The following is a 27,087-nucleotide window of genomic DNA, read 5'->3' on the forward strand; positions in this document are numbered from 1 at the left end:
TAATGAGATGGTGATGTTAACATTATCGCTTCGCACTGAATGTTACATGAAATATAATAAGCATGTTTACTCTAATGTACTTGCAAACTTGGAGTTTTTTGAAATAATAGTGAGTTACCACATCCAGTGGATTATTCACAGAACTGAGGTAATGCTAATGTTAATGCACTTTACATATACACACTATTCGCAATGCAATGTGTGTGGTAATACATTTACAAACAGGAGCTTATATGTAAATGTTAGTAGGTAACCCAGATATATAACTGTTTCAGGAAGCGCACTTGTGATAGGAAGTCTACTCTCTCTGGGCATACCGATCTTTAAGCGACCAAGTGCATCAAGTGTCTCCCGTGACAGAGAAATGAACATGGCAGTTGCTGAAGAATACACAGTTGTTGCATGTGGAACAGAGGGGCAATAAATATTATACAGTCATTGTTCTGTTTTTCGTTATATTAGACCATATTTCATTTTACCACAACATATGCCTTTCTGCAACTGTATATTATCCACTTTTAACCTTGTGGGCTGTCTTACAGAGACAGGCTGATGGCTCCACAAACATGACATACAGCTCAGCTCAAAGTAATACAACAGCTTAGTTCTAACATAACAAACAGTTCAGTTCTGACAATACATAGAGTTCAGTTCTGACAATACATACAGCTCAGTTCTGACGATACATACAGTTCAGTTCTGACGATACACACAGTTCAGTTCTGACAATACATACAGCTCAATTCTGACGATACATACAGCTCAGTTCTGACGATACATACAGCTCAGTTCTGACAATACATACAGTTCAGTTCTGACAATACAAACAGCTCAGTTCTGGCAATACATACAGTTCAGTTCTGACAATACATTCAGTTCAGTTCTGACAATACATACAGCTCAGTTCTGACAATACATACAGTTCAATTCTGACAATACATACAGGTCAGTTCTGACAATACATACAGTTCAGTTCTGACAACACATACAGTTCAGTTCTGACAATACATACAGCTCAGTTCTGACAAAACATACGGTTCAATTCTGACAATACATACAGCCCAGTTCTGACAATACATACAGTTCAGTTCGAACAACACATACAGTTCAGAACTGATAATATAAACAGACAGTTCAGTTCTGACAATACATACAGTTCAGTTCTGACAACACATACAGTTCAGTTCTGACAATACATACAGTTCAGTTCTGACAACCCATACAGTTCAGTTCTGACAATACATACAGTTCAGTTCTGACAATACATACAGTTCAGTTCTGAGAATACATACAGCTCAGTTCTGACAATTCATACAGTTCAGTTCTGACAATACATACAGTTCAGTTCTGACAACACATACAGTTCAGTTCTGACAATACATACAGTTCAGTTCTGACAATACATACAGTTCAGTTCTGACAATACATACAGTTCAATTTTGAGAATACATACAGCTCAGTTCTGACAATATATACAGCTCAGTTCTGACAACACATACAGTTGAGTTCTGACAATACATACAGCTCAGTTCTGACAATATATACATTCAGCTCAGTTCTAGCAGTACATACAGCTCAGTTCTAACAGTACAACTGAGTTCAAATGATGAATTTATATTTCATACTGTCAACATTTTTGTAATGAAGTAGAGAATGATAATTATTTATTTGTAGTTCTAGACTGCATAGCTACTGACTGGCACACCTGTGTCTCATCCCCGTGGGGAGTGTAAACAAGAATGGGTCCTCAGCACTCCATTGCTGGTCGTAAAAGGCGACCAAATTGGGCAACCCGTTTGCCGTGGGTTGTGTCGGCGGAGGACGGGAGTCGAATGTTTGAGGGCACTGGTTCCAGGAGTAGCGTGCCTTTGCCCAATACACCACTTTGGCTCCGGGAGAGCGCATGGATTAGTGATCACACAGATTGGGCAATCTGGGTATTAATTGGTTTAGGAAATTAGACGATCTCGGTATACTCCTTTGCTTATGAGCAAGCCCTTTGGACATTTCGGCCCCAAAGATGAGTGACCCTCCTTTTTGCAGTTTGTACACCAAGTGTTGCAGTTTTGCACGAACTCAGGAGCATTTTGTGGACTTGGTGGCTGGTTAAATGATGGTTTTTTTTTATGTTGAACGGTGTGTGCATTGTGTCAGCCTGTGTGTTGGTGGTGCCCATTGATTTGATGGTTGTTATTGCAGCTTGACTATTGGTTTAAACATATTTATTTTTACAAAAATGTGAAAATGGGTTGGTAAACAAGCGAAGCGCTGATGTCAATACCGCTCCGTTACACATAAGACATGATACTATAAAAACACCAATGAAGGTTAAGATGTAACAAAAGAATTGTACATGCTAAGCTAGATGTGTATATAAAATAAATATATTTGCAGTTCATGGAGTGATCAATGAAGCCTACTTTGACACGAGTGGGTAGAACTCTTAACCCCAGCAGTGATAACTCACGGGATGCCCATTGTGTAACTTCTATTCTTTAAATGACAATTGTTATGGACTTGTTACAACTTCTGCTCGATAAACAGTGTGTGTGTATAAATGCTCAGGTTGGTATTCAAACATAAAAACATGAAATCTGCCTACCCAATCCTCCAGCTAAACAACCAAACAATCAAATTCCAAAAAGAAACCAAATTTTTAGGACTCATTTTCGATCAACACCTCACCTGGGAGGCTCACGTCCAAAACCTAAAAACTAGATGCAGCAAAGACCTTAACACACTAAGATGTCTCACCGGCTCTAACTGGGGAGCCTCCAAAGATACCCTCCTCTCACTCTATACAACACTAATTAGATCAAAACTAGACTACGGCTGCGCCATATACAATACCCTAAACAACTCTCTAACTAACAAACTTGACTCAATACAATACCAAGCCCTTAAACTAATTACACGCACCCAACATGGCACCTCCTACACCTCACTTCAGGGCCTTACAGGGGAAATGCCACTAAATCTACGCAGGGAACATCTAAGCCTTAATTTCTGGGCCGCGTCCCAAACAAACCCTCTCATCCAAAACTTAATTAACCAAAACACTAGCCCCAGAAACCAAGCTCTAGCTCGTAAACACCCCTTACTCACCCCAATCTCCCAAAGAATAACTAACTACCTCAATGAACACCAAACTCAAAATCTTAAACAAAACTGCAAAAAATCAACTATCTTCACCTCTAAACTCAAAATACCCAAAATAGACACAACGCTAGCTAACCAAATAAATAAACAAAGCGACCCAAACATAGCTAAAACCACCACACTTGCATACATACACGAAAATTGGCCAAATTGGTTTCACATATACACTTGCGGATCTTTAGACCCGATCTCCAACCACACAGGCTTCGGAGTCCATACCACACAACCAGTTATATCCACACAATCTTACCGACTCCCTAACAACCAATCTATATTCACGGCCGAACTTATGGTCATTGCCTCAGCCCTGCATAACCAACAATAAAAAAACAACAATAAAATCCTAATTCTAACCGACTCCCTTAGTGGACTACAGGCCCTCCAAAACAAAAATACCAAAAAAGGACCTAAATTAATAAACCAAATACTTAAAAGCTCCAACGACCTAACAAAAGCAGGCAAACAAATAACCTTCTTGTGGATCCCCGCCCACGTAGGAATTTACGGCAACGAAAGCGCCGATAAAGCAGCTAAATTATCTCTCAAAATACCAGAAATAAGCCTAAACCTACCCATCTCAAAATCAGAAATTAAAAGTGTAAACAAACAAAAGAATAACCAAAAAATGGCATAATCAATATCAAAACTCAAATAGCCAAATAAAAAAAGTGATTAGAAAACCACAAGCCAAACCTAAAATCCTACACCCCTCTAAATAAATTGACAGATTAATTACAAAACTCCAAACAGGACACACGAACCAAAATAACCACCTTAAAAAACTTAAAAGACACACCACAGGCAACTGCCCCCACTGGAAACAACCCGAAACCACAGAACACGCACTCATCCACTGCACCCACTACCAAACACACAGAACCACACTACAGACCACCCTCAATCTAAATAAGGTTCCTACTCTAGATGAAATAATAAACCCTCAAAATAAACTAGAAAACTTCAAGGCCCTAGGCGTATTCCTAATCAAAACAGATCTAATTAAGCGCATCTAAAAACTCGTTAATCTACCAATCCAAAATCCAATAAACATACAAACACCCACCTCACCCGGCTCCCTTAGTTCCCTCCTCCACCCACCTCGGCATTTATTCCAAATTTAAAAATTCCAAAAATTCAATGTAAGCAACCCCTAAAAGCACACACCACTTTCACCCTTTTCGGAATACACTAAACGGGCCGGCCAGGCCCGTGTGCGAAATACGCTACAGTCGGAAAGCGCACGTTAAATCTCCTATATCAGCCAGTCAGTCAGTTTCCGCTATCTAAAGCGTAAAGTGAGGCCGTCTTATTTTTGATAGTCATTTTGGAGACATAAATAAGAAAAAAGACCAATCGCATTTTTTTGCATTTAATTCGCTTTAATTTCAAGATTTACTGGTATGTTTTGGTAATTCAATAGAATTCCGACCACGGAGACGGTCCGAAAACTAGCATACAAGTGAATAAGATGTGTTGGCATGAATAGTGCATTTATTGCACTCATGATCTATACAGCTGTCATAGTGCGAAATTTTGCTTAAGAATACACATCAAAATATATAAAAAAATAATATTCAAAATTTATCAAATACACTAACATATCTTTGCAGTCAAATCTCGGACATCTCACATTTTGCATGAACTCACTTAGGTTGTTAAAACATGTCGCGATACATAAATTAGACAATAGATGCCGGTTCGCATCACAGTCACCGGCTGCGTGTTAATTCCAGATTGACACGCTGACCAATAACGGTAATCCCCTTTACAAGTCGGCGGTCAGTCTAAAATACTGCTGGTTCAACTAAACGCAAGCCTTTGTTTTTTTTAATAACCTTTGTCCACAATAGGTAACTTGTGGGAATATTGTATTAACCAGGAACAACACATGAAATAACAAAGGAAGTAATGGTGACAATGAATTGAAATAATGTCTTCAAAACTTAGCCAATCAGAGGTTGCTGTGCGTCCCTCCACTATATAAGTAGGAGCAGTTTGACATCCGAGTCACACTGCATCTGAATAAATCCTGGAATGCTAGCAACTCTGATGTCATCATTTATTTTCAATTCTTCTATCTATTAAGGTAAAACATTTTCATGCTTTGTTTCAATGGTTGTTTTCAAATATGATGAATGTGTTTCATGACTATTGTCTTAGATTTCTTGAACATTGTATATTTTTGACTACACGCGTTGGTTCATTGATAAGTTATTGTTTAATGTATTTTGAATCTCCTATAACGTTTTAGGAATGTACACCAAAGTAATGCTCACTATTCCAATAGGTGTCATGTATATAGGTTGTAGTGTAAAGTAATTTCGATCACCAATATATGTATATATATATTGCTGATCAACATCTTGATAACCGTTTAGATAAATAAGAAATCTAGTACAAGTATCAGCAATATCGTAAAGTAAAATATGTCATCAATATGTGTAGCTGGCAGTAATGCTTGTTCTTAAAAGGAAATACCTGTAACTTGATGTTTATATACTTAAATGCAAAACGCTCGTATGCGAGCTCTGCTTAAAGTAGTTAAGAACACCTGTATTAGAAGAACTAGGGTTATGCGCGAAACTGCATTACCGTAATACATCTACAAATACGTCTATCATTAATTTTGCATTATTTGAAGCTGATATTGGCATGGTGAATCATGTGTATGTCTTAGTTATTGTACCGTTATTCAATGTTCCATTCTATCTATTTGTGTAGAATATAATGTGTGATTATTTGATATGTTTATAAACTTGAAGCGAATTATATATTAGATATGATTATCTGATTAAATGAATTGAAACACATTTAACAATTAAACACACTGCATCTGAATAAATCTTGGAACGCTAGCAACTGTCATAATTTATTCTCAATTCTTTTTTTCTATTTTAATGAAAAATTACCTTGAGACAGCACGTTCTCACAGCTAAAAGAGAACTAATACCATATTTGACTACAAAGCAAAACATCAAAATTATCTTTGTGCCTACCTAAGTATATTTGATATATTAATTTTCGAATTGTTCCTGAATGATTATTATCAAATATTATGCTGAAAGATTATATAGCATTTATGAATACAAAATGCTATCACTGAAATGCTAATTTCCCCATCGAAATATGTATGTACGGTTATTGTTGGATTATTTATTTATAACACACTGAACCTGACAGAAAATACTGAAACATCTCTTTGACTGATCACTGACTCTCGGAATTCTCACTTCTATTTTAGAGTAAACATTACAGCTTGTTATCCAATTAGTATCAGGATAACATATGTTAGCAAACAGATCAGTTTGGAGGCGGACATTTCAGTCTTCCCCACATCTTTATTTACACTGCTAGTCGAGATATCTTGTCCACGTGTAAATGTCCCTGATGTGTGTCAAAGGTATTGTGTTTAGGTTCACGAAGTGGAAACGTCTTCAGCAGTAACATGTGCGTCAATAATGAGACACATGTAATACACCTGTAAACTAAGTAAACAAAACTGCACAACAAGGGCAATGTTGTATCCATGTAAAATGTATTGTTTGTAAGTTGGACAATATTTTCTTTTTCCTAATGTATGAAAATGTGTATTTTCAGGGCCAGTTTGAGATTTGGATCATCGACCCCTTTGCACAGCGTCCGCTTTGGGCATTTTTCATGGAAGGTGTCACGATTCTTCCTCGCGAGATGTTACACTCTGGTGATAACTAACTTTTGTTTGGTCAGCTCTACCCGTCACGAACTACACCTGCAGCTGGTGTGACAGCTATAAGAACAGTGTTTAATTTTATGAAGGACGATCCACGCCATGAGATACGATGTCACCAAGGCAACACCCGATCGAGTATGTCCCCTCTTGTGGAAAGATGGTTGCGCTGTTCTAGTTTATCCCCGAATTCCCACGGATTTATAAGGAGATGGCAGTTCACAAGAACATTGACCGAGGGTATGCGTGGGTGGTGTTGGTCACCAGCTGGCTACAAGTGGTCATCTCTGGCATCTTCTACTACACAACGGGTGTGGTCAACACTGCCCTCCTGGAGAATATGCAGGAGGGCGTGGTCAAGACATCGTGGGTGGGGTCTACCTTGTATGGGACGATGATGCTTACAGGTGAGTACTAAAATATGGAAGAGAGGTATTAGTAAATAATAAGCTATTATGTTAATTTGAATATATTATAGTAACATCTTCGAGAATAACTGGATTCCGGGCTTGTCGATACTTAACTCCTTAGCCTTCATAGGAATTCTGTCCTGTTCCACTTGAACATTTTTTACCGATCACTTTCATGACCAAGTCGTGCCATTCAAAGTGACATTTGAATGTTGCGCTTTGAACATAAACTCTACATCGAGGCTAGCGCATTATAAGTGCACATTCCGGAACTACGCTCGTACACGATTGGAGACATGTGCCCCTCTCGAGGGTTTCCATATTGACTGGAAAATGGGAACCTCTTCAATCAAGGACGACGACCCACGTCTTATAGTCCAATTTGGGCATCACTGCAGCGCTCGCTTATTCCTGTTGTATAAGCATTGTATATCTCTGATATTTCTCAAAGCCTCTTTTTTTTTACTTTTAAGCAACACACACTGCGCTTGTACACTTCAGCATCCTGAAGGTAATCTGAAATCAAATACATATGTTGTCGTAACAGTGCACATGTGTAGCAAGTTTGTAGTGTCAGTCCTCTCAGTAGAACGAAATGTTAACAGAAAAATATAAAAGGTTATTTGCCTAGGAATTTCAAACTAGCAATGAAACAACAACAAAATAAAGTGGAAATAAATGATTAATTGGTGATCTAAAACTAGTTATACAACAATGACAAATAAAAATGTCGAAGTAATTACCAATGGACAATCGCAGATTGACTTCATGGACAAAGTGAAAAGTCTATGTATAATCATTGACTCAAACCTTACCCTTGATGCCCAAGTTAACCAGCTTTGCAGATCATGCTACTTCCACTTAAGATGCATTGGTCAGACAAGGCACCACAACACCACAGAGGCGACTAAGAACCTGATTTAGTCTTTGGTGCTGTCTCCGCTAGACTAAGGAAACAGCTTGTTGTGGGGGGTTGCAAAGCAAACGCTAGACCGTCTCCAGTTGGTGAAGAACACAGCAGCCAGGATTGTGACAAGGACATCACGTACTTTACACATCACTCCTGTCCTCAAGCATCTAAACTGGCTTCCGGTTGAGTCAAGGATCATGTACAAAATATTGTCTTAGACTTACAGGTGTGTCAACAACCAGGCTCCAGCTTATCTCTCCACTTTGCTCCAGCTTCATAATCCACCAAGAACTCAATCAGCAAATCAACACCTGCTTTCTGTTCCTCAGTATAGACTTTCTAGCTATGGACTTCCAGTGTGTCTGCCCAAAAGTTATGGAATGATCCTCCACTTGAGATAAGACTTTCCTCAACATTTCAGGCAAAACTTAAGACACATTTGTTCCAAAAGCTTTCCAGAGTGACATTTGAATGTAGCGCTTTGAGCGCTTAGTCGTTACTAGTCCCACCACCTCCACCCATTAAAATAATGCCTCCACACGTTCCTCGACACCCGCTGACAAGAAATGTATCTCGCTTCTCATGACTAGTTCACGTAGGGACTACAAATTTTATCATTGTTTATTAACAGAATACCACTACTTTTTCAGCACCGGTGACCAGCTCTTTAACGAATGTGTTGGGGTGCCGAATTTCGGCCGTTCTTGGAGGTCTTCTGACTCTGGTAGGCATGGTGGCTGCTTTCTTCGCCAAGTCGATAGATGGGGTGATTGTGTCCTATGGATTTATTACAGGTGAGGAGTCGCTGTTATTGACTATATATATATTGGTTGCATTTATATGTTGGATATGTGAATATAAAACGCAAGAGAATATCGAGTCCCGATTATCCGACAAACAAGGATACCATTGGTGCAAAGGGGAAAATAGTGGTTAAAAATATTATGAATGGATCACTGAAAAGTAACGGCAATATGGTACAGATATGTATACACAGAAAGAAGAACATGTAAACAAATCTTCCGCAAACTAAAAGATATTTCGATTGTGTCGCCCCTACATGGCAAAATGACATATATTGGTCGTCAGCTCTGAAACTGTTTACGCATGAAACCAGAGTGTTGACATGATATACTTGACACTCTGATGTGCAGGTATGACTTCACTTTCTTGAAACGTGCACTTGTCTGACGTGGTTCAGCTTGACGTCAAATACTTGCAAACATATCAACATTTAAATGTCGTCAACAATAAGATCGATCGTATTATTATGTACAGATTAAAATAAAAATGCAGCAAAGAGGGCTTGGGTGATCCTCAGGCTGGTTAGACTCATCATCAGCTCAGGGCCCTTGTCCCCTCTACACGCAGCCTAGGAAACGGTGCCCAGTCAAACCCACCCAGAACTTTTCGGAGAATGTGAAGACTCCCCAACACTGCGGCCTTCTGCATTACCCAGATTGTCAGAAGGGTTGTATTCCTGGTAGCAAACCCGGGTACTTTCCCAATGTTAGTCAACAGATTGGGTGGTACCAAACCTAAGGCACCGAGAACAATGGGGAGTCGGACAACTTGGTACTTGGGATGCAAGCGTGACATTTCTAAAGTGAGGACCGCATATTTGCCATGTTATTCCTAAATCTTGTCACTCACAATATTGTCAACAGGGACAGAAAATTCAATAATATAAATGATTTACATTGGATTTATCGAAAAGGACAAGATCAGGTGTTTTTGCCTGGATACGTCTGAGGTTTAACGGGCCTATTCCAAAGAATTTTCTATTTATCATTTTCCATGACGCCCTCTACATATTCCGGGTCGTATCATGGATGGACCTCTGTGTCTATCATTATTATTGTTATGATTATTGTTGTTATTGTTGCAATTAATATTGGTGTAATTTTTCCAGGTCTAGGAATCGGGTTCCTTGAGACATCAGCGACTGTTATTACTGGTCACTATTTCCACAAATACCTCCCTCTTGCCTCGGGGCTACAGATGTCCGGAGGAGGCGCAGGGATGTTTATAGGTGCTCCGTTAGTGAGATGGTTGCTTGATACGTTCGGTCTCAGTGGGACCTTTCTCATACTGGGCGCCATAGGAGCTAACACATGTGTGTGTGGTTTGATGTTCAGACCCTCAGCACATGAGCAACAAGCAGGAACAAAGACAAGAGAGACACCGGGAGACTCGACCTGTAATCTTGTGGATGAAGAAGTAGAAGCACAACCAGAAGTCAGAACCAGTTGTCTGCAACGTTTACGTTCGACAGTCAGTGAAATGAGGACAGTTTTGTCTAATGTTAGCTTTATGCTATATGTCCTTTCCTACACTTTATGGGGATTTGGAGAATCTATTATATATGTACATCTACCTAATTTTGTGGAATCCAAAGGAACAAGCCAACAAAATTCCGCCATGTTGTACACAGCTATGGGGATTACTAGTATCATAGCTGGTGTGTTGGCAGGGTTTGCTGGTAACGATCCAGCAATAGGAGTCTTCATGCTACATACAGGTATGCTGGGTGTAGCGGGTGTCCTGATAATGATATGTCCCCTTCTTGCCAGTTCGTTCACACTGCAGCTCCTGTTCTGTAGTATCTATGGCATCTACAGTGGTGGGCCCATGGCCTTTTTAAACCCAATTGTTGTTGATCTGGTAGGCGTGAAACAACTGGCGACTGGATACGGAATGGTTAATTTCATTGGTGGCTTTGGATTACTTCTCGGACCTCCGTTTGCAGGTAAGTAACATACAAACTTGCATCAGCGTTGCATGATGATTGAATTTTCCTATGGAGTACAACACTGTCTCATTATATGTCCATGTATTGTCACTTATTACGATAAGACGATAGTTGTTAAATGAAGAATACATTATGACAAGTGCGTTAATGAGTGAGGGAGGTTGGTTGGTTTGTTATTTAACGCCACACTCAGCAATATTTCAGCTTTTTGACGGCGGTCTGTAAATAATCGAATCTGGACCAGTTACTCTCGTGATTAATATCATCATGAGCATCCATCCACGCAATTGAGGAGCGAATTAACAAGGTCGAGGACCCTGTTTCAGTTTCAAGGGGTGTTCGTTTTAAGGACAATATCATAATGGCCCATAGGACAATGGCGAACACTGACAGGTTTCAACATTGGAACTGGTTTTCTTGCACCTGGCTATCACATGACAACACAACCTAGTGACAGTCGTGAGCCTTTCTATCTGTTCAAATTGTTTGTTTGCTTTTGCCTTCAAATAATAGTTAATATAAGAATCAGTTACCCGTCTTATAACGGCCGTCATAGCACTCAACGTTACATATGTGACTTGCACTATTCCGACTCCTCTGCTGCCGCATATCATGTAGTAACATGGTGGCCCCGGGCAGGTTAACAGAGGCTTAAGGGAGTCGTTCAAGTTCACAACTTCTAGCTCTCAGGACACCTAGCACGTCCAGCGAACATTTTGCTTCGGATAAAGCCTAATTAATCATCAAATTATAGTTTGCAACTCTCTGCCCCACTCCCTTCAAATGGTTAGTCCCTTCAAATACCATTGAACTTGGGAACACCGTATACGTTCCTTTAATGAAGACGAATTCGTTTCATTGTGTTTTGGTTTGTTGTTCACAGGGTTCATCATGGACGTTTCGGGGAGCTACGATGTTAGCTTTGCTTGCTCTGGTAAGAACTATGAATTTTGATGTTTTAAATTTGACTATCAAAGACACCATCAGAAAACTCTTGCAATGTTGTAAAAATTATGTTTGAACATTATGTGAATGAGATGGTGATGTTATCATTATCACCTACACTGAATGTTACATGAACTATAATAAGCATGTCTACTTTAATGTAGTTGCAAACTTGGAGTTTCTTGAAATATTAGTGAGTTACCACATCCAGTGGATTATTCACGTAATCCACTTGTGATAGGAATCTACCCCCTTCACAGAACTGAGGTAATGATAATGATGTTAATGAACTTTACACTTATTCGCACTATTCGCAATGCAATGTGTGTGGTAATATATTTCCAAACAGGAGCTTATATGTAAATATTAGTAGGTAACCCAGATATATAACTGTTTCAGGAAGCGCACTTGTGATAGGAAGTCTACTGTCTCTGGGCATACCGATCTTTAAGCGACCAAGTGCATCGAGTGTCTCCCGTGACAGAGAAATGGACATGGCAGTTTCTGAAGAATACACACTTGTTGCATGTGGAACAGAGGGGCAATAAATGTTATACAGTCATTGTTCTGTTTTTTCGTTATATTAGTCCATCGGCCACTTTACCACAACATATGCCTTTCTGCAATTGTATATTATCCATTTTTAACTTGGTGGACTCTCTTACTGAGACAGGCTGATGGCTCTACAAACATGACATACAGCTAAGCTCAAAGTTCAAACAGCTTAGTTCTTACAAAACAAACAGTTCAATTCTGACAATACATTCAGTTCAGACCAAACAGTACATACAGTTCAGATCTAACAGTACATACAGTTCAGTTCTGACAGTACATACAGTTCAGTTCTGACAAAACATACAGTTCAGTTCTGAAAATACATACAGCTCAGTTCTGACAGTACATACAGCTCCGTTCTAACAGTACATACAGCTCAGTTCTGACATTACATACAGCTCAGTTCTAACAGTACATACAGCTCAGTGCTAACAGAACCCTTTTCAACTCATTTAGACATGTTTTACACTTATAAATACAAACACTACTTTGTATGCACATTGTGTGCGTGGCGGGTTCTTCCGATATAGCAGAACATGCTTGCTCTTTTCGCGAACACCTGGTGTCATCACTGATTTTCAGTGATTCATGCATAAAATTTCATAACTCTTTTGCTTTTCCATCCAGTGAAGCAGATAATCGACCCTGATCATTTTCTAACGTTGACTTTTGAATTTAGTTCATTTGTAGTTTAGTATGGAATAAATGCGTTACGACTGTTTGAACTGTGTTAGATAACTTAGAACTGATTTGTCTTTGTAATGTTTGAATAACTGAATTTCATGTAACCTTTCGAGTATTGAGTGAGTGAGTTTGGGTTTACGCCGCTTTTGGCTATATTCCAGCATTATCACGGCGGAGGACATCGGAAAATGGGCTTTAAACATTTGGGGAATCGAACCCGGGTCTTCGGCGTGACGAGCCGACGCTTTAACCACAAGGCTACCCCACCGCCCCTGATGTATTGAGAAACTGTATTTGTAAACTGTACACTAACGTACACATGCTTTTGTACCACTGACCAAGGGGCTATTTTGTACTATTTCTTCTAATTGTTGTAATATATATTTATGATATGCTACCTTTTGAAGTCGAGGAGACGTGCAAAATGCAAACAACTGAAGCGCACGTAAACGAACCTTCTGCCCTGCAAGCACGATTACCTTACAGAAGCGCACCTGCATGTATTAACCCACATGCAGGGATGTGCGTGTCAACAGGCCCACACCATTTGATGCTGAGCTAAAAAGATGTACGGTTTGTCTATTGGACGAAAGGCTAGTCTCATGACCGCGAAACTGGCGTCCATATATGTCGTAATGGAGCTATGAGGATCGGCAGGAACTCGGATGAGTTTATGTTGTCCGATGGCGTGCATTGTTGCTCATGCTTTCGGTCACCAGTTAGTATTTGATATAATTGGAATACTGCCGACTGTGGCGTTTAACAATATTCACTCGCTTACCCGGTATATAGTTTTAATCCTCTTTATCCTATTGATGTTGGTTGGTTGGTTTGTTGTTTAACGCCGCACTCAGCAATATTCCAGCTATATGACGGCGGTCTGTAAATAATCGAGTCTGGACCAGACAATCCAGTGATTAATATCATGAGCATCGATCCACGCAATTGGGATCGATGACATGCATCAACCAAGTCAGCAAGCCTGACCACCCGATCCCGTTAGTCGCCTTTTACGACAAGCATAGTCACCTTTTACGGCAAGGATGGGTTCCTGAAGACCTATTCTACCCCGGAATCTTCACGGGTCTCCTATGGATGTAGTTGAGTGAGTGAGTATGGTCGTAGGAGTTCTAAGGTGGGTAGTGGGTAAGGCGTTCGCTCGTTACACCACGTTTCCCCACAATGTGTTGAGCCAGTTTCCCTTCGTGATATTGCTGAAATGTAACAGTTTACTTTAAATGGCGCATTAACTCACGCACTCACTGGTATATTAGGAGACGACTACTTGATAATGGGGATATAAATAATGTGTCCTAAGAATTTACCAACAAAATGAGACAGGAACTGAAGAGGCCGTCTTTAGGGCGGCATTCGACATAAAAAAGATAAGACCAATGCGTGGCTTCTGTGATGGCTGAAAGGGGATCAGTGTGTACCGACGTCGCCATGAACGTTTTGCCACAATGCTAATGGGAGGTCGACATATTTGGTGGTGGTAGCGTACTGATGTGTCGGGTAATCTACAACACTGGTAGAACAATAATAAAAGTGACAGGGTCCTTTCCACAATCTAATATATAGAACGTCAACACCAGAGAATAATCGGTCTGGATTATCTGCCGAAATAGATTCCTTTGGCGTACAAGGCAAAAGAGTGTAAATTATCTAAATGGATCACATATGATCGCAAAAAGGGTAAGCATCTTGCTGTAACGATAGCAGAAAGAGTTCAGTGCCAGAGGCACAGTCCACTTTATGATTCCGACTTTATCGTAAGCATGCGTTTATGAGGCACTATGAAATAGTGATGATACCAGGTCTGCGTATCCTGCTTAATAGGCGGTACTCATCACAAACACATGGAATCGTCCATTGAACTTGTGTTATGGAAAGGATTTAGTCGCTTTTATTTTCATCCTTCTTTACAAGACAGATTCAAATTATGAGCGGAAATGACTATTTACAAACATTTTATCAAAACTCATACATTTAAGACATTGTCGAAAATTGCTATGTTTTATGTTGCTTAAATTTACTCTTCTCAAATATCCATCTTTGATTCGCATCCCTGTTGCATGGACCCATCACAAGGGTTGTATTCGCTCCAAGTGTAAGACATGTGTCTGTTGTTCCCAGCTGAAGGCTCTTCTCCTGAAAGGTATAATATGAATACGTTGTCCCACTTAATGAGCGTGGTTATAGGAACTGTTTTATTTCTGACGTGTTGGTGACGTGAAGAGCTTCTACATTTACACATGTCTTGCTATGTTTTGCCTAGCATGCGAGCAATTAGCACTTGCAATACTCACATGCATACTTTGACGCAGACCGAGCAGCTGCAAACGCTTAATGATTCCTATTTTTACATTGCCAACAACCTGTTTAACATATGTTGCAATGGCCAGAATAGGTACTGTTTGTTCCAGTTGACATGACGCCATCCCGTTTTCGGTGCAACAGCAATAATCCTAGACGGTAACACATTTGTGTTTAGACAGAGACGATTGGGGTGATATATTAAAAGTTTGTTGTTTCTGTGTTAGTTGTTCGATGCCGCACTCAGGCATGTTCCAAATGTATGACAGTGGTCTGTAAATAAACTATACTCTAAAGTACTCTATATCTACCGTCAGGTCGAGCTATTGTCATGGACAAATGGTTTACAAATTCGAAAAAAAACCAAGAACACACCTCGGTATAAGTCCAGTTGCCCGCCATGTTTCCCCAGCACTGGGCATAGGTTAGCTCCCCTTCCTTCACACACAAGCTGTGGGTATTTGAATGCCACATGATTCCCGAAGGTAGCAGCTGCCAGTACTGCAGAGAACACGAGGACGTTTGTATAACGACATAATGTTGGTTGGTTGGTTTGTTGCTTTTACGCCGCACTCAGCAATATTCCAGCTATATGACGGCGGTCTGTAAATAATCGAGTCTGGGCCAGACAATCCAGTGATTGACATCATGAGCATCGATCCACGCAATTGGGACAGATGACATGCATCAACCAAGTCAGCGAGCCTGACCACCCGATTCCGTAAGTCGCCTTTTACGACAAGCATAGTCACCTTTAACGGCAAGCATGGGTTCCTGAAGACCTATTCTACCCCGGATCTTCACGGGTCGACATATAATGTAAAGTCAGTATGTTGCCAAGTTGTAGAGATGTAGCGTAGAACATACACTAATCGTCACCTTTCCATAGACACAGTGTTTTCAAATAGAAAGTTATTTAATTTCCTCTTTACGACAGGTCGCGTATTGCTTAGGGCAAAAGAAGCCGCGAGTAGTGCCGCAACGTTCTTCAAAGTACACAGTCGCCTTTTCGGAACGTTGTGGCATGACGTCATATCACTGTGATGTCATCAATGGAATATGGCTGCACCTTATATGATCTTGTTTTATGTTTTCTACTACTTGAGCGTGCATTCCATATTTTATTACAATATTAAAAGAATATTAAATTGTTAGGGCGGTGAGTGATTTCCTGTGTGTCTCTGTGAATTTGGTGCCGAAGCCAATTGCAATATATTTGTTTTAGTTTAAATCTCAACTAGATTATTCTGCATACCGAACAGTCTTGATACCTTAACCAGTTTCGTCTTATGAACTGAGAGTAGTAGGTAGTTATTTGGCAATGTTATCTGGGAGGACGTTTATGTTCCCGAAATTGGTGTGTCTACATTTCGTTACCAATGATATAGGGAACGTAAAATCATGCGATGTATCAAATTTCCACGTGGCAATTAGGTGCACAGAAAACAACACTAAATGCTAGATATACCATTTTCACGAAAAGAAACGATCTTGATGACATCTCGTGATTTTACAGGATGAAAATGTTCCAGTGTGACCTTCCGTACGTGACCTTAGCGGGGTCATGGTCTGATCACAAGAAATAAGACGAAGCGAACCTTCACGTGCGAGGATGTACCCCCTACGTGTCTCTTCACCCAGCGAAAGCACTGGGGTGGGCAAGTGGTTGAAGTGTTTGCTCGTCACGCCAAAGGTCCGGGTTAGATTCCCCACATGGTACAATGTGTAACATCCGTTTCTGATGTTGCCCCGTGGTGGTGTTGCCACATATGAAACCACACTGACTCACTCATCCTGTCAGTAATAAATTCACAAACCTCTTTACCACCAGCACCGTGACAAGGGTAAAGACTCGATACATTGTTCCAGCGCCCAGACACCCGTTCTGATGTCGCTCTATTGCTGTGTTGCCACATATGAAACCACACTCCCTCACTCATCCTGTCAGTAATAAATTCACAAACCTGATTACCACCAGCACCGTGACAAGGGTAAAGATTCGGTACTTTGTTCCAGCATCCAGACACCCGTTCTGATGTCGCCCTATTGCTGTGTTGCCACATATCAAACCACACTCCCTCACTCACCCTTTAAGTAATTAATTCACAAACCTGATTACCACCAGCACCGTGACAAGGGTAAAGATTCGGTACATTGTTCCAGCATCCCGACACCCGTTCTGATGTCGCCCTATTGCTGTGTTGCCACATATCAAACCACACTCCCTCACTCACCCTTTAAGTAATTAATTCACAAACCTGATTACCACCAGCACCGTGACAAGGGTACAGACTCGGTGCATTGGTTCCAGCATCCAGACACAGAGTGGGACTTGACACGCTGCGAATCTGGGGAACGAGACTGTTAGTTTAATATATCTTTCGCTATTTTCTATCTTCAACAAAGTAACTGATTCATGTGTAAAAACCGGGATTTATTACATTGTCTTGCAATATTTTGAATGTGATAAATATTTGTAATTTCTTCTTATTTCCCGTTCATGGCACGGGCATCACACACAGTAGTGTGGAGGCGACGGTTCGGATAATATATTTTAATTGTCTTTGCTTTCATATTTAGAGGACACAATGTTATCAACTTTTCTTCATTATGTTCTTAGCTATTCCAGAAACATTTTGACAGTGTATGACATTACATGTACTGCATAAAATACTTAATGCCCAAGTTAAAACCAATAATATACAGGTGCGTTCCGTCTGAACTGTGCTCAAACTGATCTGGATTGAAATGTCATTGTTGGGTTAGGTCTTTCTTCTGCAGATAAATTTCATTTTATTTCCCTGCTCCCGGAGTTTTCATAAAAACAAAGAAGTGCTAGGATGCTCATATATATGACAGTCAAATCAGAGAGAAATACGTACAACAACATATTGAAGTTACTGTATTTTTCCAATGTGTATGACATTTTTTTCATTCTATACACAGAAGAAACTAAAGGTTAAAGAACAAGGTATATTTTCTCACCTCTCCCGCATTCAAGGCTGGGACAATAACACACTCAGGGAAAACGTTCTCAATGTACCAGCGGAAGTTATGACAATGAAGACTTTCCCGAAGTTTCTTCCTGTCGTTAACTTCACCGAAGTTAACGCCCTGCAAAACACGACCAGTTTCCTCCAGTTAAAGAACGTTTACATACTAAGTCAGTTACTAGTTATTCCAAACATACATTATCCTATCTACTTCCCAGTTTAACTTTGTTTCCAAAGGCCCCAGTCCTTGTTCAACCGCCAAAGCATTCACAAAGTTTTGTCGATTTGGTGCACTAAAGTCGATAACGCTTCACACTGAGATTCACAACCATGTTGACTATTGCATTAAATCTGAAGTAACACTCCGTATGTACTCTACTGCATATGATTTTATTATGTGTCATTCATTAAGGTGTTGTCAGTCAGTAAGATATTGTTAATCAGTAAGGTGAGGAGCGGTGAAATGGGGTTTAACGTCGCGTACACGTGTGTGTGTGTGCATGGCTGCTTGTACTACATCGGACTGATGTCGAATAACAGTGCAAGCCCACTGAGATACCATGCCACAGTTTAACATAAATAGATACAGTATACTTACTCCGAGTAAGGTATTGTCACTCAGTAAGGTATTGTCACTCAGTAAGGTGCTGTCACTCAGTAAGGTGTTGCTACTTAGTATGGTATTGTCACTCAGTAAAGTATTGTCACTCAGTAAGGTATTGTCACTTAGTAAGATGTTGCTACTCAGTAAGGTATTGTCACTCATTAAGGTATTGTCACTCAGTTAGGTGCTGTCACTCAGTAAGGTGTTGCTACTTAGTATAGTATTGTCACTCAGTAAAGTATTGTCACTCAGTAAGGTATTGTCACTTAGTAAGATGTTGCTACTCAGTAAGGTATTGTCACTCAGTAAGGTATTGTCACTCAGTAAGGTGTTGTCACTCGGTAAGGTGTTGTCACTCGGTAAGATATTGTCACTCAGTAAGGTATTGCTTCTCAGTAAGGTACTGTCACTCAGTAAGGTATTGTCACTCAGTAAGGTATTGCTTCTCAGTAAGGTACTGTCACTCAGTAAGGTATTGCTACTCAGTAAGGTATTGTCACTCAGTAAGGTATTGTCACTCAGTAAGGTATTGCTTCTCAGTAAGGTATTGTCACTCAGTAAGGTATTGTCACTCAGTAAGGTGTTGTCACTCGGTAAGATATTGTCACTCAGTAAGGTATTGCTACTCAGTAAGGTATTGTCACTCAGTAAGGTACTGTCACTCAGTAAGGTATTGTCACTCAGTAAGGTATTGCTTCTCAGTAAGGTATTGTCACTCAGTAAGGTGTTGCCACTCAGTAAGGTATTGTCACTCAGTAAGGTGTTGCTTCTCAGTAAGGTATTGCCACTCAGTAAGGTATTGCTACTCAGTTAGGTATTGTCACTCTCTAAGGTATTGCTACTCAGGAAGGTATTGCTACTCAGTAAGGTATTGCTACTCAGCAAGGTATTGTCACTGAGTAAGGTATTGCTACTCAGTAAGGTATTGTCACTAAGTATGGTATTGCTACTCAGTAAGGTATTGTCACGCAATAAGGCATTGTCACTCAGTAATGTATTGTCACTCAGTAAGGTATTGCTACTCAGTAAGGTGTTGTCACCCAGTAAGGTATTGCCACTCAGTAATTAAGGTACTCTCACACAGAAAGATTTGATTCTGACACAGAACAAAACAGAGAGGAGCTGCTAGTATTTGGCAATAATTGTATTATCGAAATGTTTCACCTGGAGCAGTGAAGTCTGCTCGTAGAACAAGTACTTGTACTCATCGAGCCACACTTCTGCAACTCTCATGGAGTTGGCCAATATGGGATCCCCGCCTCCCTTCCACTTCACAGGATTTGTATAGCGGAACACGTGACCCACATGAGAACAAGGCAGCAGCTCCAGTGAACCATTACACATCCACACCTGCAATAAGTAATACTGAGCTAGTATTCTTACACACCACGGCTGCAATAAGTGATAGTGTGACAGTGAAAGTCTTCATCAACACCACACCTGCAATAAGTGATAGTGTGACAGTGAAAGTCTTCTTACACACCAGTCAGTAACATTTAGCTACATGAAGGCGGCCTGTGCATAGTCAAGTCTGGCAAAGACCCATCTAACTATATCCACTTATTCAGGCCTCCTGTGGATACCTTTGAAGATATTTGCAATAAAGATAAGTCTTGTCAAATAATATTAAGTTCAGTTGTTGTTTTCCTTTACTCGCAATTAATATTAATTATGATTAAAATTAAATTATTTTTAAAGTGTGTTTTTCCACACTAATATCAAACTAGAGCTAACAATAGCTTACTTTGAAAGAGAGTTCCATGTTTTCTCCACCCCAGTACAAGAGTCCCGGGTCATACGTTCCCAGAGTTGTGAACCACTGTTTGTCTATAGCAAACAACCCACCAGGCATTGTAGGGGATCTGCAAACCAAGAATACACAGCCATACATAACACATGTATATTATGGACACAAATCATCATATATACATACATGACTACATAACAACATATTACGTTCAGAATCAGAATCTACCCAAACAAGCATGAACGTATACAATCAGAAGTGTAAACGGGTGTAATATGACACATAACAATTGATTATATGAGTTGCGTTAAACGCTACTTTGAACAATATTCCAGTTATATCCTAAAGTTGGATGCAAAGCCTTTACCACTTGAAGACCACGAGCACTGATACGGTGCAAACCTTCAGTATATCACCTGAAAAACAGGTGTAATAGCACAGGCATGAATTAGGTTCCAATCAGTAAACCTGCTTTCCTGACTAACGGGGACTCGTTTTACTCATTCATCTATATATTGTATACATAAACAAATACAGATTACGGGACAATCACCTTATTGGATCAGCAGGCGTTTTCAGTCTACCTTTTCGCTCCTTGCTAATGTTGCCCCAGTTGAAGAAAAGCATCTTCCAGTCAAAGACTCCAAACTGTCGAATGGTAGTTCCTATTCCTGTACCGAAATTTCCAGGGTGGATCATGTCTATTTTAGGGAAGGGAACGTTCCTAGGATCTTTCCGAATTCGGTCCAGCAGTGGTTCTAACCAACCTGAAAACAGGATGAAGGATGCTTTATTTAATTAGTACAAACGAAGGAGCTGATGTCCCCAAGTGAATCCGGGTTAAATGTGTCCCAGCTACCTATGTGTGTTAACGAGTCACGGATGATCAGTGTCGGGGACTTGGTTGCATTGATCACATGTCTTCGATCCCAAATGACCAGGTTCGCTGATCATAATACCATTTACGCGTTTGTGTGTTCCAGACCTCCGGCATGGCTGGAATATTGCTGAGAGCAGCGCTTAACAACCTAATTGGAGAAAATGTTAAAAATATAAATAAGAAATAGAAGTTCTTCAAATAGCACTTTGCACTCCTTGGTATGGCTGGAATATTGCTAAGAGCAGCGTGAAACAACTGACAAACAACCTTATTGGAGAAAATGTTAAAAATATCAATAAGAAATAGAAGTTCTTCAAATAGCACTTTGCACTCCTTGGTATGGCTGGGATTTGCTGAGAGCAACGTTTAACAACTGACAAACAACCTTATTGGAGAAAATGTTAAAAATATTAATAAGAAATAGAAGTTCTTCAAATAGCATGTTGCACTCCTTGATATGGCTGGAATATTGCTGAGAGCAGCGCTTAACAACCTAATTGGAGAAAATGTTAAAAATATTAATAAGAAATAGAAGTTCTTCATATAGCATGTTGCACTCCTTGATATGGCTGGAATATTGCTGAGAGCAGCGCTTAACAACCTAATTGGAGAAAATGTTAAAAATATTAATAAGAAATAGAAGTTCTTCAAATAGCATGTTGCACTCCTTGATATGGCTGGAATATTGCTGAGAGCAGCGCTTAACAACCTAATTGGAGAAAACGTTAAAAATATCAATAAGAAATAGAAGTTCTTCAAATAGCATGTTGCACTCCTTGATATGGCTGGAATATTGCTGAGAGCAGCGCTTAACAACCTAATTGGAGAAAATGTTAAAAATATTAATAAGAAATAGAAGTTCTTCAAATAGCATGTTGCACTCCTTGATATGGCTGGAATATTGCTGAGAGCAGCGCTTAACAACCTAATTGGAGAAAATGTTAAAAATATCAATAAGAAATAGAAGTTCTTCAAATAGCATGTTGCACTCCTTGGTATGGCTGGACTATTGCTGAGGGCACTGTTAAACAACTGACAAACAACCTTATTGGAGAAAATGTTGAAAATATTAATAAGAGATAGAAGTTCTTCAAATAGCATGTTGCACTCCTTGGTTAGAAATCAATGTATGTTTCTATATGTCAGCTTCCTTGGGTGCGTTAGTTCTAAAGAGAAGGCTTTGGAACCTGAACTCTTATATTACATTGTTCTTCTTACGACTGGTGGTTTTAGAGATAGTAGATGAATCTGTCACAACTGGTTGTCAATGTCATATTTGATCTGATTCTGTATACGAAATATGCCGTTACAATGCCAGAACATCGTGGCTATGAATCCTACATTCGTCCTCATTATGATCGGCGATTGATAAAATTGCCACACTGATTCAGGGTTTCACCAAAGTGATGGATGTCTAGGCCCTTCATCACGCTCTGTGATATAACTGAAATATTGTCAAAGGCGGAACTAGAGACCCACAACACCCAACAAACTATTTTCAATTACAAAAACAGACAGGCACACACACATGCACGCAAGCACGCGCGCAGGTCATGTTAAGTTCAATCATCGTGAAGGTGGAGATGTTAAAAGCCCCTTTCCTGTTACCATACCTGTCACATTACACATGACAGTTTACCAAATGTAAACCCAATCAAGATTCAGAAATATCAAAGTGGAAGGTATACCCGACCCCAAGGTCATAGCATGTTGAACAATGTACCTGGGAAACACTCGATGTGGGAGTCGAGGAACACCAGCACAGGTCCAGCAGCCACTTCATATCCAGTCAGCCTCGCTCTGATTAGACCCTGCTGCTTCCGGTGTCTGACAATCTTCACCTTGCCAAGTTTTGACATGTACTTTGTCAAAGGTGCCATGAGATGGTCTGAGGAAAATAGCCATGTAAGGAGTAGCATTTCATTGACCATGTTGGAACGTAGATGTGAATTTATGCCAGGGTTGAATTGCATCAAGCTATTTGTGTACAGTGGGACAACTTGAATTTTTAAGGACGAAGGAAATATATCATATCCAATTGCACGACTTGATGATATTGAACATTGTCTTGTTTCCTGTTTTACATATTTGTTTTAAGAATGGCTGTTTTCTAAACACTGCCTCCTCCCAGCCGTAACTATCAATAATGATAGCAAATCTCATCACCATGGACGCATCAAAGTTAATGTAGTTAATGTTGCATGTACACATTGAGAAAGAGGTGAGGTGAAATGGCGTTTAACGTCGCGTCCAAGATTATTGCACTTATATAGCGACGTGCATGTACGTGTGTGTGTTTGTGTGGCTGCTTGTACTAGTCCGGACCGATGCCGATTTATAGTGCTAGCTCACTGAGATACCATGCCGCAGTTTAACATGAATACCCCACTCAGACACAGTATACTGACTCCGAGCTGACCAGTCCTTGTTATAGCCCCTTAATGCCGAGCGCCAGACAGGGTAACAACAAGTACCATCTTTTAACGTCTTTTGGTATGACGCGGTCGGGGATCGAACCCCGGACCTTCCGCTCTCCGGGCAGACGCTCAACCACTAGACCACGGAGGCGGTCCATTGAGAAAGAGCATATGAGAAACGTTTCTACGTTACAATATTTTCGCTTTTCTTATTATATGAAACTGTCTCGAGTTTCGAAGGTTGTTTTACCTTGAGTAGATGCATCATCAACGAGAATTATCTCCCTTATGAGATGTGCAGGAGATCGGTCAAGGACACTGTGGACAGATCTGAGGAGTGTGGACCAAGCCTCGTTATGGAAACAGATGATGACACTAGCTGGAGGTAGATCGGCTGGATACACACGTGACTTGCATCTGGACAGAATAAAAAAACACCAAGGTAATAATTTAATATATGTGATAAAGGGATGGCTTTACTATCTGAAAGTCAGTGTTGTCATTAACCCTTGTGGTCGGCAATGGAAACAAATGGTACATGTTCAATCATTGCATAAAACGTTTAATTAAAAAGGGCATATAAATGAATGAGATTCAGAAGGGGATGGGGTGGGGATTTATTGACAAATCTAAATGGTCCATAAACATTCTTGAAAAAATAATAATGTTTCAGACTGTTGACTGGTCGTGAGGCGTGATATGACAACTTCTGGTTAAGTATAAATGGAATACATAAATGCTGGCTATATCTACTGGGGAAAGTCCCAGACGTTAAAATGTGCAATAAAGTGACATGTCTAATACACCTACTCGTCAAGTCTGCTATCTGGTAGGCGCCGATGTACAGATATCTGGTCGCTCACCAACTGGTTAAAGCTATTTCTCTTCTCGCCCTCTTGCCATTGCAGCACTTCATCTCTTGTGGGTTTGTATGTGTTACTATTACCCCATTCACCTAGTATGACAAATTAACTGAAATGTAAGCTTTTGGATATATTCATGATCATATTCGTTACAAGATCGTCACGCCGAACATGGGTACAATGTGTGAAGCTCATTTCTGGTGTCCCCCGCCGTCATATTGCTGGAATATTGCTAAGTGCGGCGTAAAATCAAACTCACTCACTCACTCACGTTAAAAGAAAGGCCGTACCAAAATGTCTTTTCTACCACTTACTGAGCCTTTACTGCAACCGGTAATTCAGGTAGGGAGAGAGCGATGTCTGTCCATGAATGGAGAAGAACTGACCTAGGACACTCCATTCCCGGTGAAGGTATAGCCCAGGCTATTTCTTCCCCGGTTGAGAACATGACTTGGTCAAGAACTCGCAAGGAGTACGTTATACCTGGTTCACCGGTATGTTTGTTTCACAGTGAGTAGTACTTCTGTGCGGAGTGTTTACCGACATGATAATGCATAGTAATTTCAATATACAAATTATAAACTATATACATGTACATGCATATACATGTAAATATGGACACTTGAATGAGATTACCCCTACAAATAAGTGAATGGACTGGAATTTACAGTATATGTCTGGTAGCCATATGTCATGAAATTATTCAAGCTGTATCACGGCGGTGGTCACCGAGATTGGCTTCATACGTTGTACCTATAGAGCGAATCAGTCCCATGTCTGCGCCATGACAAGCCATCTCACTTGGCTAAGCCCCAAGCGAGAGCTAAATAAGAGTTATGTCCCTTGTCTTACCTGGACCATTCTCAGGACTGTGCTCCACAAACGGTGGATAGGTTACATTTCTGTCCTCTCCTCCATATTCCTCAACATAATACTCCACACTCTGTGTGTTCTGTGTCTGTTGGCCAGGTTGCTCTAAGGCTTTTCCCGAGTGCACATCCTTCTTGCTGTCTCTTACTGCTGTGTGTACATCCTTTTGGCCGTCTCCTACTCCTACACCCTTCTGGTACCTATCACCGAGTGTTGAAATGTGTCCTTGCTTCTTGTGTTGTATCTCTGTGCCATTCATATATCTCCTCACAGGAACATGTTGTTCATTGTTTACACTCTTTCCAACTGAATCCATTCCCGAATGTGAATTTATGTTATTATCGCTAGCCCCCTCCCTTGGAGAATTCCCGTGTTTGAGTCCCGGTATCTCCCTCCCAGTGGCAAAAGTCAACTGTTTATCGGCCGTTTGTATGAGGGATCTGGTTGTGTACAGAAATAATAACAACACACATAACGCTAATACCTTAATGACCCGTATCTTGTACCGCTTCATATTATTTACACGATATGCAGTTATGTAGACCGTAAACGTCAATGTATCATACCAACCAAAGGATTGACAGAGTGTATGAATTTGAAGGTTGTGTGATCATCATGTGATTGACATGTACAACTTTACACGTCATCGTGGCTGAAGGATCTTTGATAGTAGTACATCTTACCTATGGTGATCACAGCCTGGTGATAAAATACTCACGGCGATAATTGATCCCTTGCACTATAACCAAATATATCCAAGCGGTTTTGCACAATACTCCATTCGCTTCAACATTGCCCCGCTTCACACGGAGTCAACCTGTACAACAAAGGAAGCATGGACATCGCGTGTGTGACGTTTTCGAACGTTTAAGGTGCTACCAAAGGTATGTCTGAATTTTTCCCATACTGCCTTAATCCCAAATGCCAAAAGCGGTAAAGTTATCATTCGTTGGTCAACAGAACGTACACGTGTGCACTTCTATGTATGAATGTACAACATCACTCCATTACACTCACAACTGCAGGGATATGTCGGCTGGTTTTATGATATCGCTCAATACTAGACGTCCATACTGCAGGTGTCGCCACACAAAACGATTTTTCGATTTTAGGCAAGGTCAGCTGACATGATGTATATTCTGCAAAGCAGAATTCATTGCAGGCTGTCCACATGGTACACACGCTGACAGTGTAATATGCGATAGCAATGTATAGAGAAATTATTGTGATTTCCTGTGGAGCAAGACGCATCTAAGACATATGTTGTAGACGATCA

General features: G+C 40.3%; 2 protein-coding genes across 3 annotated transcripts in view; one reads left to right on the forward strand and one right to left on the reverse strand.

Annotated features, from left to right (window-relative positions):
- LOC124150252 overlaps nt 1–12,462 on the forward strand; it is a 33,347-nt gene extending 20,885 nt beyond the window's left edge. Inside the window, exons 6-11 of the mRNA XM_048391111.1 lie at nt 276–418; nt 7,044–7,272; nt 8,836–8,979; nt 10,098–10,934; nt 11,821–11,871; nt 12,282–12,462. Coding sequence (XP_048247068.1) covers nt 276–418; nt 7,044–7,272; nt 8,836–8,979; nt 10,098–10,934; nt 11,821–11,871; nt 12,282–12,430 — 1,553 coding nt within the window. The 3' untranslated portion in view covers nt 12,431–12,462. The remainder of the gene's footprint in view (nt 1–275; nt 419–7,043; nt 7,273–8,835; nt 8,980–10,097; nt 10,935–11,820; nt 11,872–12,281) is intronic.
- A 2,612-nt stretch (nt 12,463–15,074) lies between these two features.
- On the reverse strand, nt 15,075–26,846 carry LOC124150247 (polypeptide N-acetylgalactosaminyltransferase 5-like). Of its 2 annotated transcripts, XM_048390709.1 has the most exons (11): nt 25,794–26,846; nt 24,889–25,033; nt 24,329–24,495; nt 23,385–23,549; nt 21,335–21,548; nt 20,779–20,896; nt 20,199–20,384; nt 18,423–18,551; nt 17,696–17,785; nt 15,813–15,938; nt 15,075–15,272 (listed from the first exon to the last, which is right to left on the reverse strand). In XM_048390709.1, the coding sequence occupies exons 1-11, from the start codon at nt 26,323–26,325 to the stop codon at nt 15,132–15,134; spliced, it is 2,013 nt and encodes a 670-aa protein (XP_048246666.1). In that variant the 5' UTR covers nt 26,326–26,846; the 3' UTR covers nt 15,075–15,131. The 2 variants fall into 2 exon arrangements, with proteins under 2 accessions (XP_048246666.1, XP_048246667.1); XM_048390710.1 differs by lacking the exon at nt 15,813–15,938.
- Between the last annotated feature and the right edge of the window lie 241 nt (nt 26,847–27,087).

This window comes from Haliotis rufescens, unplaced genomic scaffold, assembly GCF_023055435.1.
Source record: "Haliotis rufescens isolate VD_foot unplaced genomic scaffold, xgHalRufe1.0.p SCAF_9, whole genome shotgun sequence".
NCBI lineage: Eukaryota > Metazoa > Mollusca > Gastropoda > Lepetellida > Haliotidae > Haliotis > Haliotis rufescens.